The sequence below is a fragment of the Crotalus tigris genome, unplaced genomic scaffold, assembly GCF_016545835.1.
Source record: "Crotalus tigris isolate CLP2741 ecotype Arizona unplaced genomic scaffold, ASM1654583v1 scf7180000018923.2277400, whole genome shotgun sequence".
Classification (NCBI taxonomy): Eukaryota; Metazoa; Chordata; class Lepidosauria; order Squamata; family Viperidae; genus Crotalus; species Crotalus tigris.
In genome coordinates, this window is record NW_024097276.1 from 1439180 (window position 1) to 1454855 (window position 15676).

The following is a 15676-nucleotide window of genomic DNA, read 5'->3' on the forward strand; positions in this document are numbered from 1 at the left end:
TTAAAAATATCCTTGATAAATTAATGCTTAATCTACAGTGCAGATAAGCTATAAGGATTAGTTAAAGGTTCTTCCAGATAAGAATTTTATTGTGTAATTGCCATCTTATTCACAACATTTTATGTAAATTCCAGACATTTACCTTTTTTATTTGTAAACTTCCCACTTTTTTCTACCATTTCTAATGTTTATTTTCACCTTAAGGAAAAGAAATTGAAGAATAATGTTTTTTTAAATAGTCCTGTGCCTGAAAGCATTTTAAATAAGTGTTCAGAGTTCTCTACATTGCTGAAATCAATTTGAATTTTGTTGTTCTTTGCAAGAATACTGTCCATTTTGTAAAGAAGGTAGGTGTGTTATTATGGAATTATAATAAAATAATAGCAGTTCCAAATGGTGATGTGTCCTAATAGCTATGATTGTTTGTCCAGAAACCATCACAAGTTCTTAAATTATTTCACTATTATAAAAGAATCTTGAAGCTTTATCATAAAATTTCCAGCATGGAAAAGGACAAATTCATCAGCTTGCCTTTAGGATATCAGTTTATTAAACTTCTCTGAGCCTTTGAAATCTTGGAAGATTCAATTATGCATTCCCACCGTTTCTGTTATTAATTTAAGATTTATAGGAGTAAACAAATTCCAGATTTGGAGTCACCTTCGGGTAACCTGCTGGGATTATTCAGGTCTTCAAAGAGTCCTGTTTCAATAACTTCTTCTTGCCAGGGTATTGGGACAGCACCAGTAGAAAATTTCTTAAAGAATTCAATGTCTTTGTCATCAAATTCAATTCCCCGAGCTTCAGAAAAATCAGCAATGTCTGCAACATCTTTGGCATAAACGACTGATGGATCTGGCACAAAGGGAGGATCAATAAGACCTGCCTCCAGCCTATGAAAATTTATTGACTTGAAGTATTGATGTTTCCTGGGATCATCATCATTACTCCTGTAATAAAAGAAGAAAGTATTTCAAATAGGAGGAAACTAGTCCTATAAAGCAAATTTATATTTAAGCATGTACTAGTCATACCAGTGGATTTACCAGTGGGATCAGAAGGAAATGATCAAAGATTTGTTAGTGAATTAAGTTTGAAGCCTTCTGTTACTTTCCAAAATAGAAGCTTTAATACTGCAGTGAGCAACAATACTTGATAAATAAATTTTTATACAGATATTTATACACATATACATACACATACACATGCATATACATATACATATACATATATATCAAAAGGTTTGATAGCTCCATCAACAGATTCTGTCAAGTTTACATCGCATTCTGATTATCTCCTTTAGTTGAGAATGTGTAGAGTTCATTAGTTAATCTTTTTCCTTTGTGGATAACTTGAGTAGCATTAAAGAAACAATATATTAGTATATTTCTCTAGTATAGTCCATGTTGTGGACTATAATTTTTATCTTCCTCACCCACTGGGGCATTAGTGGGCATGCATATAATCTCAAAGGAATTAAATTATATAAAAAATAAGCAATGTATTCTATAGGTCCTATAGGTAAGAAGGCCAAATCATGCATGATTGTTGACTTGGTGGAGAAACAGTAAGCTGCACTTGTTATCAATCTGTTTCCTGGTGCAATTCAAGGTGCTGGTAATAAAGCCCTACATGGGATGGGGGCCAATTATTTGTTCCCTGTGGTTTTTGCACAGCTGATAACCAAAAGAATTGGTATGCATCAGGTCATTTTCTATGTCAAGTTGTCATCCTATTTTATCTTTGCTTCTTTTGGGAACAGGTAGCTCCCACGTTGATAGGATTCTGGAGGGCCTGCCTATTCTCCAAGGCTTTGGGCTGGGGTGATAGAGCCTCTTCTGTGTGTTATTACTGGTCATATTCAGTCATCTTGTTATGCTTTTAACTTATTTGTTTTGCTGTTTTTGTTTTGAACTGTTATATTTTATCTTTTTTTTTGTTACATTGTGAGAGACCAAGATTTTTTTTGGGGGGGGGGGCTGGACAGCACTTATTTAAATAAATTCAATTAATTTAAAAGAAGCTCTTTTGTTCACCTAGGATGGCAAGAATGCATTCTGAAAACCGTATTAAAAAATGTCCATGTACATAAATTTCAAAATAAATAAAATGATGTACAATTGATTCCAAAACTGAATTTCATTACTTATGGAGAAAAAAGTGTTTTAAGACAGACAGTAAACCATCAACTGAGTAGTATTAAAAGACATGATTTTCTGTGAACATAATCATGTAAAATAAAAGAAAATGTATAAATTTCTATGCACTCCTTCTTTTTGTAATGCTGATGTGATTAAAAACACAATCGCCAAGATTAGATTCAGTGCCCACTCTATAAAATCTTTGCTTACTGTTTTATAACCTACAGGTCTCTAGTTCAGACAGCCAAGACTATTGATATTTTTTGTGAGTTATGTGCCATCAGGCTGTGCTATGGAACAATTCTTAGAAGAAACTCAGTGGCCATCACTTTCTCCCTTTTTAGAAACTGAGATTTGAGCACCACCACTAGGCCTTTGCTTGCATGTACAAGAGTCACCTAACAACATGATGGAGACAATGTTTATTTGTTAACATTTGTTAGAGTTCTTGTAGATCTCTACCAGAAACAGATTTAAACAGTCTGAAAAGTCTAATTCCTGGTTCACTCATGCCTACTAAATTACAACTTCTTTAATCTCAGTTTGTTAAATAAGCCATAGTTGGCTGGATCACCTACTGAACTAGCCCATTAATATGTTTAATTCATTTGTTAGATTAATAATCATTTATTTTATATTTTTATTTAATAAACATGCAGATTGGTAAATATTTTTGAAAAGAAATCCTCAAGCACTTTTACCATTTTACTAGCATTATAACTATCTTTTCATATTACTTCTAATTATCATGTTCATCTCTGAGAAAACCATTGAAATTATATTTTCTAGAACACCAACAAAATCTCAGGTGCATTCATGTCAGGCCAAGAAAACTACATGGATCTATTCATAAATACATCAAGCTCTGGGTGAACTTAACCCAGTTATTTAACTTTATCATGAATACATTGTATGTTTCCTCAGAAAAATGAATGGTTAGCAAATGAATATATTAAAGTCTGTTCAGCTGTTGTCTGGCTAAAATAAAAAACATATCCTATTACAGTTCTGCAAAAAACAAAATAAAAAACAAAAATTGTTTACAAGGAAAAAGATAGGGGAAGGGAAAGTGCAAAGGAATAAAGAAAAATGAAAAGAAATAAAGAATAACTTCCAACTTTCTTCAATACAGATGCAAAAAGTTTAGTTAACATAACAATCTTTTCTGGAGGTGAGGGTTGTGGGTCAGCAAGCATTGTATCTCTCTAATATGTTCATTAGAGACATAGTTGGGAAAGTTTTGTATATGGCAGTTGATTTGCAGATAAACTAAGTCACAGTATGTATAATTATATTTGTATTTTTTATCCCACTTAGCAATATTAATATTCCAATATTAGCAAATATATTTAGGGAATATCTTCTGAAAGAGAGTCACACAATCTTTTTCAAATGCTACATCTTGGCATCTTCTTGGAACATAGCCTTCTTAATGCTTGCCCCAACAAAAATAATGCTTTTCTTTGGACAATACATTTTTCTGCTTCTTTCTGATTAGTGATCTGTTTCTTTTTGTATAACTCTGATGGAAAATCTAGTTCTACAAAACTTACATAATTGGATTAGGAGATGAAATAGTTCACCTCTTCTGACCCTTGGATTGTTGATGTTTGCTGTTAATCAGAACCTTTTTAGAGGGTCAAATGTGCAAATTAAAGCTGCCTATAAGAAGCTTTAACTTATGCAATGCATACTTAAACAGATAACTCAAGGGCTCAATGACCTTATCAGAATCTTAAGTTAATCTTTATAAAGTTGTTCTTGAACAAAATTTTTAGTGTAGCAACCATAGACAGGATTTCTGCTGTCCCCCGATATATAATGAATGTCCCCCCCAATCTCAATATCTTACATATTGTGGCAGTAAAAAGCAAATGACAGACAAGCATGCCATTGATGAAGTTTGATAGATGCATGTATAATACTTGTAGCTATCAGACTGTTTCTGGACAAAATGAAAGAAAAAGTGTATACTCTATTCACTTTGGGTGTAAACTCACTGGAATCCCACATCTCCTGTAAGTAGGATTTAAGGTTTCCAAAAAAAAAAAAAAAAGGAGAAAAAAATCATCTCTTTGGGCCACATTTTGTGAGAATAAGACAGATGACATTCTCAGTGAAATTCAAGCCAGAAGTCCAGCCTCTTCTTTCTTTCTGTAATCTTCTGCATACAGATCAAGGTTTTGGGGTTTTTTTTAACCTCAAGAAATGTTTGGCACTGATTGTTGATTTTTAATTGGGAGGACTGTTTATTTTTTAATTGGTGCATTCAATCATAGTTTTATCTATTTTAATGTTTTAACCATAAACATAACATTTTCATCTGTATTTTGCTTGTTAGCCATGCTGAGTGTTATTTTTGGCAAAGGAAGAATATAAATTTAATAGATAAATAGCCCAGTTCAAATTATTAATTATGGCGATTTAAAAGATCTGTGCTTTGCGATTAGTATTTTCAATCAACATTTTAATTCCATCATTTCCTTGTGTTTCATTATAGTTTGCATCAATTGCTCCAAACATTGGCTTTGAAAGACAATTTAACTGTTAAAGGCTAAGCAAAACCTCTTTGCCATGACATGGAAGATCACAACTGGTAAAGAATGCTAAAGCAGCACATTTGGCAGTATCAACAGCAGCATGAAAAACATCTGCACAAATAATTATGGCAAGACAATTCTCCGATCCTTTAGAGGTTAATACAACATTCAATGAAGTGGAACAAAAGGCAAAGGATCTAAAACATGCAGCCATTAAAATGTATCTCTGTCCTTTTACTTAGTAATTGGGAATATTTTCCTAATAAAAATATAGGGTGGCATTAAAAACAATTATTACAAAATGTATTCATTTTTTCCTTTAGATTGATAGTTCCTTCTGTTTATAAAGTTCCTTCATTAGAGGTGGTATTTGGCTGCCTTATTCATAATAATGTCCCATGTTTTCCTTGTACATTTTTTTTTAAATAATATATTAGCTATACCCTTTTTCCAACTATTAATTTTATTTATTTCTAGGACTTTTACACTGCTTTTTATTCAGGACTTTTAAGATTTCATTATAGTTTATAGCTGTTTCAGACCCAATTTATTGTACATGGACTTCTTATTTCATTTTAAATTCTTATTTTCTAGTTTATATTTTAGGGGGCTTTTAAAATTAAATTAAAATTAACTTTTGCCCTACCTGACATTGCTGAGTTTTGAAAGGCATCCTACACAGTGAAGAAGGGATACATTTATGAAATGCTGGTATACAGAATATTAATATTTTAGAAACAAGAATGTAACCATAAATATATTATTACATCTCTGACTGAATAAATTTTATTTATGTGAAAAATGTTGCCCTTTAGGCAGAATGTATTTATTTAAATATTTATAAGCCATTTTATTTGGCATTTGAAGTAGTCTATAATCACTATTAAAAGCTTCTCTACAGTTCTATGAAAATCTTTGGATTATCTGATTTTTTTTTGCTTAGTTTTACTACTAAATGTTATCAGAGCTTTATAGAAATCTAATGAAATACAGAGCACCTGAGTGAACATCTGACAACAAACACTAATACTTTTTTTTCATTTATTCCATAACCAAAGCATCCAACATGCAATGCGCATGTTTGAAAAGTATCATTGTCCCCCCTTCTCACAATTCTTACTCATTATTCTTAAATTGGCATCACAAAAAAAAGCTCTTTTTAGTTTAATATTGCTTTGTAGTAGAGCAGGATTGCAGAATCAAAAACTAGCCTCCTCTTTCAGAATTTTGATTTATCTCCTGCTTTGGAGTAGCAGCTTAATAGTTCTGCTGCCACCACCAGCCTCCAGGCCTAGCCTCGTCTGTTCTGCTACAAAAGGGGTCTGCAACCTTGGCAACTTTAAGACTTGTGGACTTCTTAAAGTTGTCAAGGTTGCAGACCCCTGTTCTACAAATCTATCTATCTATCTATCTATCTATCTATCTATCTATCTATCTATCTATCTATCTATCTATCTATCTATCTATCTATCTGTCAGATATATATGGTTGCCCATTTTTGTGGCACACAACTCTTGAGTAGCTAGCAACCATGATAAAAACATAAAAAAGGCAAATAACACACAAAAAGAAAAAAAATATCAGATGAAGTTCCCTCGGATAAAGAGCCCTTTGCCCAAATTCTGTAGGAAGAGGTTTCAAACTATTATTAAACATCACAAGGAATTCTGAAGAAAAGAAATATTCTTAGGAACACAGCCTGAAATAGGTCTGAAAACTAAAACACCCAATTCCATAACTTGTTCATAGAGGTAAAGGACACGGAACAGAAAGCAAAATCTAATTCCTAGCTATACTCATTATCATTTCTACAAAACAAGTGATCCTCTGCCTCAGTGTTCCTGGATTTCTTCAGCTTCTTTGATATTCCAAATGTCTGAGTGATGGAAATTAGCTCTTTTCCAAAACGTATCCATATCCCACAGAGAGAGGGTTGGAGTCTCCGGCTATTTATACATAACCAAGACTCATGTCTCAGTTGTGAGGAAGTGGATTGTGAATCTGCAGTTTGGCATGCAGGCTATAATCACTACAGGCTTAACTCTAATAACCGTGTTTAGCACAGCTACTGTTTTCATTTATAAAAAGAATACTTGAATTAAGATATATAAAATACCAGCCATCTTTCCTTCCTAAGAATTCTTCCTCAAATCCTAATTTTCTGCCCAGCTTTAACCAAAGTTTAAATTGTATATGATGATAGAATCCTTTGTGACTAGTACACAAAGATCAAGATCTTTCCTTCCCTGACTGTGTGATTTTAATATCAGATTTCGGTACTGTGATCTTACTTAACGTTATATATTCAAAAGCAATATGCTTCTTTTTCAACATCCTTATTTTTGCCCCCAAACCAAATTCCTTTAGAATGTCATACCCGAGGTTATAGTTATTCAACCATTTTCATCATAATATGGCATTCATTTATTTATTGGATTTACATACTGCCTTTTCACTTGGCAACTTAGGACAGGTAGGGCACTTATGGGGAATATTTTATGATATTTTATCACAAGAACCCTGTGAGAAATGGAACTAGGAGTGAAAAATTTACCCCAAATTATCCAATAAATTCTGTGGTTCAGTGGGGGAACTGAACCTGGGCATCTCCAGGTCCAGATTCAACAAAAACCAAACACTATTTGCTCAGATCCTCCTATGTGCTCTCTAATAGCTCTTCCACAAAATTCAATAAAATGCTATTCACCAATCCTTGATCTGACTACAGCATTCTGCATCACGCAAGCAGGAACCTTCAAGGGCAGCTATGCACAATGCCTTACAGCAGTGTTTCCCAAACTTGACAATTTTAAGGCATGTGGACTTCAACTCCCAGAATTCCACAGCCAGCAACGCTGGCTGTTGAATTCTGGGAGTTGAAGTCCTCATGCCTTAAAATTGTCAAGTTTGGGAAATACTGCCTTACAGTAATCCAACCGGGAGAAGGGGATTACTGTGGCTAGATTATCTTTGCACCCAAATAGATTTTAGTTCTTTAGCTTAAGCACTCTTGGAAAATTCTACAGTATTGACATTTGAACTTCAGTTCTTTAAAAAATTATGGTGGTACCACTCAATCAAAAGAAGAAGAAAAAATGATACCTGCTTCCTAAACGATTTTCAGGATTCTTTTCCAAGAAGAGTTTGCAGATTTCTTTTGTTGGTTCATCAAAATTAGCATGCTGGAACTGCACTTCATCATTTAAGGTTCTTTTTTTAACTTCATCTTTTTCAATCTTTTCTTTGTAATCCTTGAATGGTGTTCGACCAGCAATCATTTCATAAATACTGCATCCCATAGCAAACCAATCTACAGGATAACTATAACTTTCTTCCTTTAAGATTTCAGGAGCCATGTATCCATTAGTTCCAGCCTGTGACAACATAACATAGTTTTAATAATGAGTAATCCTAATTAGTGATGCATTTGAAAGAGAAGTAATCAGTTCTTTGGATGACTTCCTTAGAGCTTCACCTTAGTCATGAAACAAAATATCCTGACACAAGACATGACATAGAATTTCTGACAAAGTAATCTGAAAAATATTAGTACATATGATTGGTTAAAAACAGTAGCTTTGGGTACTGCACATGTATATAGCACATCTCCCCATTTCCCTCTCTCTCTCCCTTACACACACACACACACACACACACACACACACACACACACATTCTACCTTCCTGACATATGCCACTTTCCTGAGCTGAAAAAATGAATAAATAATGAGATTTCTGTCTCTTACTAATCTGCTTACAAAAAATCTTTTTTTTCTGGCAGAGGGAATCTAGCAGTTTTAAACAAACTACTGGAAGGAACAGGGGAAGCCAAGTTCACTCCATTTCCCAGTGATGGAGAGCAGAGTTGTGCAGAGAAACTTAGAGATAAGTAGGCTTCTCTTATTTGGGTCACCTAATGTAACCAGTAATTTTAACCCAAGGCTATTGGCAAAGAGTGGAAACTTCCTCTATCCCTCTAAGACATTGGTGTTAAACTCAGATAGAAATGAGAGTCCCTAAATCTTGTATTTCTGTAGGCTGCATATTGACCTACAAAATCACATTTTTAAATATATATATTTTTGATAAAACAACAAAAACACATTAAAATCAGATAGGAATTAGATATAACCAATATATTAAAAAAGAGATGTATTATCATTAAGAATATTACAATTTGTTTTCAACACTTGTGTATGTGTGTGTATATATATATATATATATATATATATATATATATATATATATATATATATATATATGTCTTTATGCGTATACAGTACATGCATACACACACACCCCTCCATCACCCCAATGGCCTCTTGCCAATTTATCATGGGGATCAACTCTTTACCTCCTATCCTAGCTCCATGCAATATCCCCTCTAATTTCTGACAATCCATGAGTGAGATTTTTTTTTGTTTTGTGCAGCTTTTCCCAAACTAAATACAACTTTATGTGTCATAATATAAGAGTATAAGTAAATTGTAAATACATATAATAATAACATATTTAAATATATATGCATTTTTACTTAAAATATCAAAACTAGGAAATATACACAGTATGCCATGTACAATACATATTTTAAAGTTGTGATTGACTCCTGGCAACTGCCCCTTCCCCTTTTTTTGCCAGCATTTTGCTAGCTCCTTTTTAAAAGTACCTGTGTATCCATATATACTAATAAATAAATCCAAAGGTCCCCAACCTTTCTGGTTCCATGGATTGGCAGCAGTGGTACAGCGACTGAGGGGAGGGGATCTAGTTCCTGCGCATGCACAAATGAAGCTTCATGCACTTGCCTGCCACTTGCATGGCCCATTCCCAACAGGCTGTGGACCGGTACCATTCCACAGACTGGGAGTTGTAGGCCCCTGGATAAACTCATCTGCAAATAAGTTGACCCTCGAATTTTTAACCAAAATGTGATGAAAAATGTGCCATCCACAGATAAGGCAATTATGAAACTTAAAACATATAAAAACTTCAAAAGGGTCAGGGTGTCCATGAATGGCTTTATCCATGAGTATATTTTTGCCCATTCTTTCCTTTTCTCTGAATATATGCTGAACCTAATTAAACTTTAATCATTATTCATTTTAAAATGGAATGTTGTATAAAGTTAACAATAGTCATGGACATGTTGCAGCTTGAAACTCAATAGATATTAATTATTAAACCTTTTTTTTTAAAGGAAGAGAAATGAATTCAATCTATTTTCGAAGGAGGAAGGAAATTCAACCTGTTTTGAAGGAAAGAGAAAAATTAATTTGGTCTATTTTGAAGAAAGAAGCAACACCTTCATGCACTGGAAGCTCATAGGGTTGGGAACAGGTCAGTTCCCAGTGCAGGGAAGAGGCACAAGCTCTGAGTTTTCCTGACTGATGACTAAAGTTATTATTTAATTTTAAAATGCAGTATTATCCATGTTTTATTATATTTTTATTTTATTTAGTTAAATATTTGTGAAATATATTTTAATCTGGTTTATATTAAATAATGTATTTAAAATACACATAAAATGTATTTTAATGTGGTTTGTGCCACATTTGAGAAAGTTATGGGCCGTGCGTGGTTCATGGCGTGCATGTTTGGATCTCTGTTCTAAGACAGGGGTCCCCAACCCCCGTTCTGTTGACCAGTACTGGTCCAAGGCATGCAGCAACCGGTCCACACAAACAAGCAAAGCCCCATCCGCGGGATGCAGGCAGCACACAAAACCACACCTCCTCTGGTCCGTGGAAAAATGTTTCTCCAGGTCCCCAGTGCCCCAAAGGTTGGGGAACTCTGTTCTAAGGTGTCCCAATCTCTTATTTCTCATTGACAAATTACATTATTTCATAGTGCTCTGCTTTCCTTACATTCCTGACATTGTCATTTTTTACTCAGCAACCAGCTCACCTTTATGACTGGTTGCAGCATTTCTACGTTCACATGACCAAGTTTCATGATGTGAAAGTTTCCAACCCATAGGGATACATTGATTTGCTTAACAACCACCACATTCACTTAATAGCTACAGTATTCACTTAACAACCACCACAAAAAGTCATAAAATCAGGTCTGGTCACATGGGTGCCTCAACTTAGGACCAACATGACTTATTTTTGAGCTCTATTACTGTCATATGTCAAGGACTGCCTATACTTGTATTCTTGCCTATTGAATGTTGTTTGAAAACTTTCTGTAATCAGTGATGGAAGCTCAATAACAATCTTAAAAGGAATAATTGCTAACCTAATTTGTATCAAGGGGAATTGCTGATATGTTAAAAATACAAGTTGAATAAAGTGTAAAAATGTGATACATACAGAACAAGCAAATGAAAATATCTGATACAAAATTATGGAAAAACTGAGGGCATCATGCTACAAAATACTACTTGTATTTAGCAACTTTTTAATGTAATAAATATTATTCAGCTAACTCTGAAACTGCTTACAGAATCACACTGGCTAACTCCATTGCAGGAAAAACAGCCTAACCCTGTCATCACAATAGTAAGGTGTATTGTCCACATATCTTTTATATTAACATGTAGGTCTATATACAATACTAATCTAAAAAGAGGAAAGGGCATTTATTAGGAGAGAATATAATAAAGGAGCTGTTAAGTTTTAAATCCTGTTTAAATGTGTAATCCTTTTGAGTAAATATGGAGTGTGTATGTTTATAATGTGTATGTATACTCAACGCCCAAATAAAATTCAATAATCTACCATTTCACTTCTAATCTGCTGCAGAGCTGTATATCAATAACCTTGAAGAAGGAATGCAAGAGTGATTACGTAAACATGAATTGAGCCCTGAAAGAGAGGATAGAGTGAAAAAGAGACTCAGGATTATCCCGTGTTGATTGTCTTGTCAGGTTTTCAAGATTCTGTTATTGTCCCATGACAATCAAATGGTTCTTATGGTATTTGTTTTCTAATATTGCCTACCTCAAGAGCTGACATCAGTTTTGAAAGCCTCACTATTCAGAAACCACCAACAGACTATTACAACTACATGGAATCAGCATAGCACAGAGGTCCCCAACCTTTTGGGCAACAGGGATCAGTTCTGTGGAGAGAGGTTTTTCCACAGAAAGGAGGATGCGTGATTTTGTGTGCTACCTGCATCCTGTGGATGGGGCTTTGCTTGCTTGTGCAGATCAGTTGCTTGCATGCTGTGGTCCAGTACTGGTCCATGGACCGGGTGTTGGGGACCCCTTGCATAGCACACAAGCCAACTAAAGCTCTCCAAAACAACCTAAGTAAACCAAAAGACCCAGAAGCCCTTAGAAGAAAAAACAGGAGCCATCTACATCATACAGTGTAATGAATGCAACAGCCATTATGGAGGACAACAAGCAGACAACTGGCAAAATGCATCCATGAACATCAACTAGCAGTTAAAAGACATGATGAAAACTCCTTAATTTCACAACATATGGACAGACTGAACCATAGTTTCAACTGCAAAACTGTGACCATCCTAGACCAAGCCAAGTCCAAAAAATGCTAGAGAATTTCTAGAGACCCAGCATTCTGACAAATTAGCCATCAATAGACACATAAACATAAACAATATCTACATACTGTGCAAAAGAGAAAATCAACCAACCAAAAAGGGAACAAAACGACCAAAACACCTCCCTACTAGCAATCAACAGACAGATGAGCATTGATGAACTCCAAGATTAAAATCAGACAAACAATCAAGAAGTAAACAATACCCCAATTAAGGGATTGCCAAACAAGCTAACAATAAACAGTCCAACCAAAGAACATCCAAGACTACTCCCACCAACACTGACAGGGTAAGCATCCAGAATATAAACTGAGAGCAAACACCACTCCTTACTAGCACTGATGATGTTACCTAGTTTGGGTTATGAAATGTCTGCAAGAAAACAACCATTCTCAGAGAGCACCAAGGACTCCTCATCACTATTTATTCAGAGTGGCATTGAATCTCGCTTTGCTTTGTGGAGATGACATCAGATTATCAGAGCACCTCACTGTACACAGAACAACTCACTGAAGCATTGTTATAGCATCAAGAGCAAGTGGATATACTGATAACAAATCTGCACAATGTTATAGTACAACTAACACAGCATTTCAGACAAAGCAATATATAACATGCAGCCCAATTGATATTTCTTCACTTTCATGGGAGTTTGCCATATATATTTGAAGGAGTCAAGACAATTTTCTGATCTAATTTTAGTCTGTGTGAATTGTTTAAGACATGATGGCCAATAACATTCTTTACAGATGGTTTCAAGGTGCATTTTGATTTGAGTCTCTTGAAAAAAAAGGGAAGCCAAAGGATTGTACAATGATCCATTACAGAATAAGTATCAGAACTTCACACAAAGATTTAGAGGTTTAGAGATGCATTTGATGAATCAACTCAGATAGCAAGAATAAGTTGAGAGATTCACAAACTGAAAAAAGACAACCGCAGAATTTGTAAATACCTATCAGATTTTGAATTATAAGCCATAATTTTGGGTGGGATCATCCAGCTCTGACTGACCCAAGAAGAACTTGCTGATGAACTGAGGAACACCAGAAAGACATTTTAGGAATAGGCAATTTAATGCTCTTCTATTATTCTGAAAGTTAGTTAACAGCTAGCATAGCTGTTGGCAAAGGATTATGGGACCTGTACTACAAAATATTTGGAGGGTACTTCCTTTTCTATGAAAAAATACTAAATTCAATAGAGCAATTAAAAGGTTGTATGCTTATGTGGAAAGGAATTAAACTTATCACTCAAGCAAGCCATAATCACATTGAATTAATTAAATAAAGGTATGTTGATTAATCTATTTACTTTTTTCCTTTCTAGAAAAACAAGGCTATCTTTATTTATTAGATTATGATTAAAATTCTTTCTTTCTTTCTGGGGAAGGGAAAACGTCAGTTTCCTTGTCAGTAAGCCATAGTAACAAGCAATGGGTATTTGTAGTCTCAGTGCTTGGCTGAGTATAAAAACTATTTTAATGAAGGAGATTGGAGAAGAAAGATGAGGAAGACAGCAGATACCAAGAAGAAAAGTAAAGACTAGGAAAAGTGAACTACCCTTATCAAACTGGTACAAACAAACTCCCCTACCCTTCTAAGTTGCCTGGCCTTGAAGCAACATACTGATCAGGCAGGAAATAAAGCTGGTTTCTCAAGATGGGACATCAGGAGGGAAAAAAGGATGCCAGAGACAACACAAGTAAGAGCTGACAACACAATCCACAACTGAGCCTGGCAGGCTTATTGAGACCATTAGTGAGAACAGGAAAGCAAGCCTCAAACCACTACAGCCAGAACACTTTATTCTTTTGGTTAGGCATTTTATTGGAACATTGTTTTAAGTTCTTGATTTGGCCTATCGAGGCTCCAAGAGTCTGTTTTTGTTTTCAACCCTTGTTCCTGGATACTCAAGAAACAGGGGAGAATAAACTTCTGGAAATTCTCTACATTTTCAAAGGTCCAGTGTTTGCTTTCTATTGCAGTATTCATTAGTCAGCTCCTCGCCTCTCTGTTTGTAAGAGTTTCTGTCACAGGAACATTTAAAAAGAACTATGTCTAATCTTTAAGCTACTGTATCTTTGGGATCGCACTACAATTGCCCTTTGCGGTTTTCAGTAATTGTGACTGTATGTATGGACTCTAAAGACCTGCCTCCTCCCTCCCCGCAAAGGCTGAATATGTTCTTAGAACTACACATTGTCCACTCCTGATCTCTACTCATTAATTTTATTTTATATAAGTATAAAATAAAGTTCTCAAGTTGAGTTTGACTCATACGGACAATGGGGACATTTATACAGTTGTCTTCAGGATGTTGTTGCCATTCTTTTACTTTTCCCAGTCACTGATATAGCTATAAAAGATTGGGAAATTTTCTGTAAGTCTCCCATCCAAATATTAAGTAGATCTGATTTTGCTCAGCTTTTGGGCAAATCAACCAATGTCAGTTAGATGCTTGCTTTATATTATTTTTCCATTCACGAACTTCTTACACTGTATCAAGCTAAATCTAAGAAAAAAAACTTTACAGAACTATTTTAAGAGTATGATAAAACATTAACATGAAGAGGGTGAGATATCTGGAAAATAAATAGTAAAATGTCATAAAAAATATTTTCTTTGGTTCTTCATCAAAAATATGAATTTAAATATTTTACAAACAACACTGCTACAAATCAGATATAAATTAACTGTCCAGTATTATATAATTATTTTTAAACATCCCTTATGTATAAAAAGTCCAAAACTCCTGGGTGTCTTGGTACATTCTAAGTATTTCATAAACTCCAAATATATAGCCAAGAAGAACATATGCATCCTTTGCTTACAATGATTAGACTGAGTCACAAGAACATTCTTAACATTTCACCCCAAAATGTAGCAACAATAGAACAAATGCAAACAATGCATGCATATTCCCCAAATCCTAAATTATATCTCCAATACTAAGGTAACTGCAATCAACCCTTTTAAAAGCCTTCTAGATGACATTCAGGGCAAATAAATATTTATTCACTTTAAACTTGTATTCTTTTCCAGCATTATAAAATCACATATATAAAATCATCCCATATACTGTATATGATGTATCACTATGTGATGTATATGATGATATATATTTGGTAGCAACTTCATTGCTGATAAATGCTTTGTTTTCACAAGTCATACATCAAAACAAATAAGAAACTGACTCAGTTTAGCAATACTAAATAAACCCAGTATACCAAAAAAAAATTTCAGAAATTTGAAAGGACCAGAACTCAAACTCATTTTATGTACTGGGGGAAAATATCCTGCTGATGAAGTGTTCTCCTAAAGTCCTGGCTAAAATCTTGTAGTATTTAAGCTCCAAAAATTGGGGTGGAGTTGTTGGTCACAAAGCAGCTGTCCCTAGGGGTTCCAACAGAATAGGAAAATGTGGTTTAGATCGGCTCACATTTTCCCACAGCTCTTTACAAAACAAACACAATCAGTC

The 15676-nt window shown here is 34.5% G+C and overlaps 1 protein-coding gene across 2 annotated transcripts in view; it reads right to left on the bottom strand.

Moving 5' to 3' along the window:
* Window positions 1-527: 527 nt before the first annotated feature.
* The window catches only part of GRK7 (G protein-coupled receptor kinase 7), a 34224-nt gene continuing 19075 nt past the window's right edge, over window positions 528-15676 (bottom strand). For both annotated transcript variants that reach the window (XM_039357432.1, XM_039357431.1), the window contains 2 exons: window positions 7784-8055; window positions 528-950 (listed from right to left, as the gene is read on the bottom strand). In XM_039357432.1, coding sequence (XP_039213366.1) covers window positions 626-950; window positions 7784-8055 — 597 coding nt within the window. In that variant the 3' untranslated portion in view covers window positions 528-625. The remainder of the gene's footprint in view (window positions 951-7783; window positions 8056-15676) is intronic.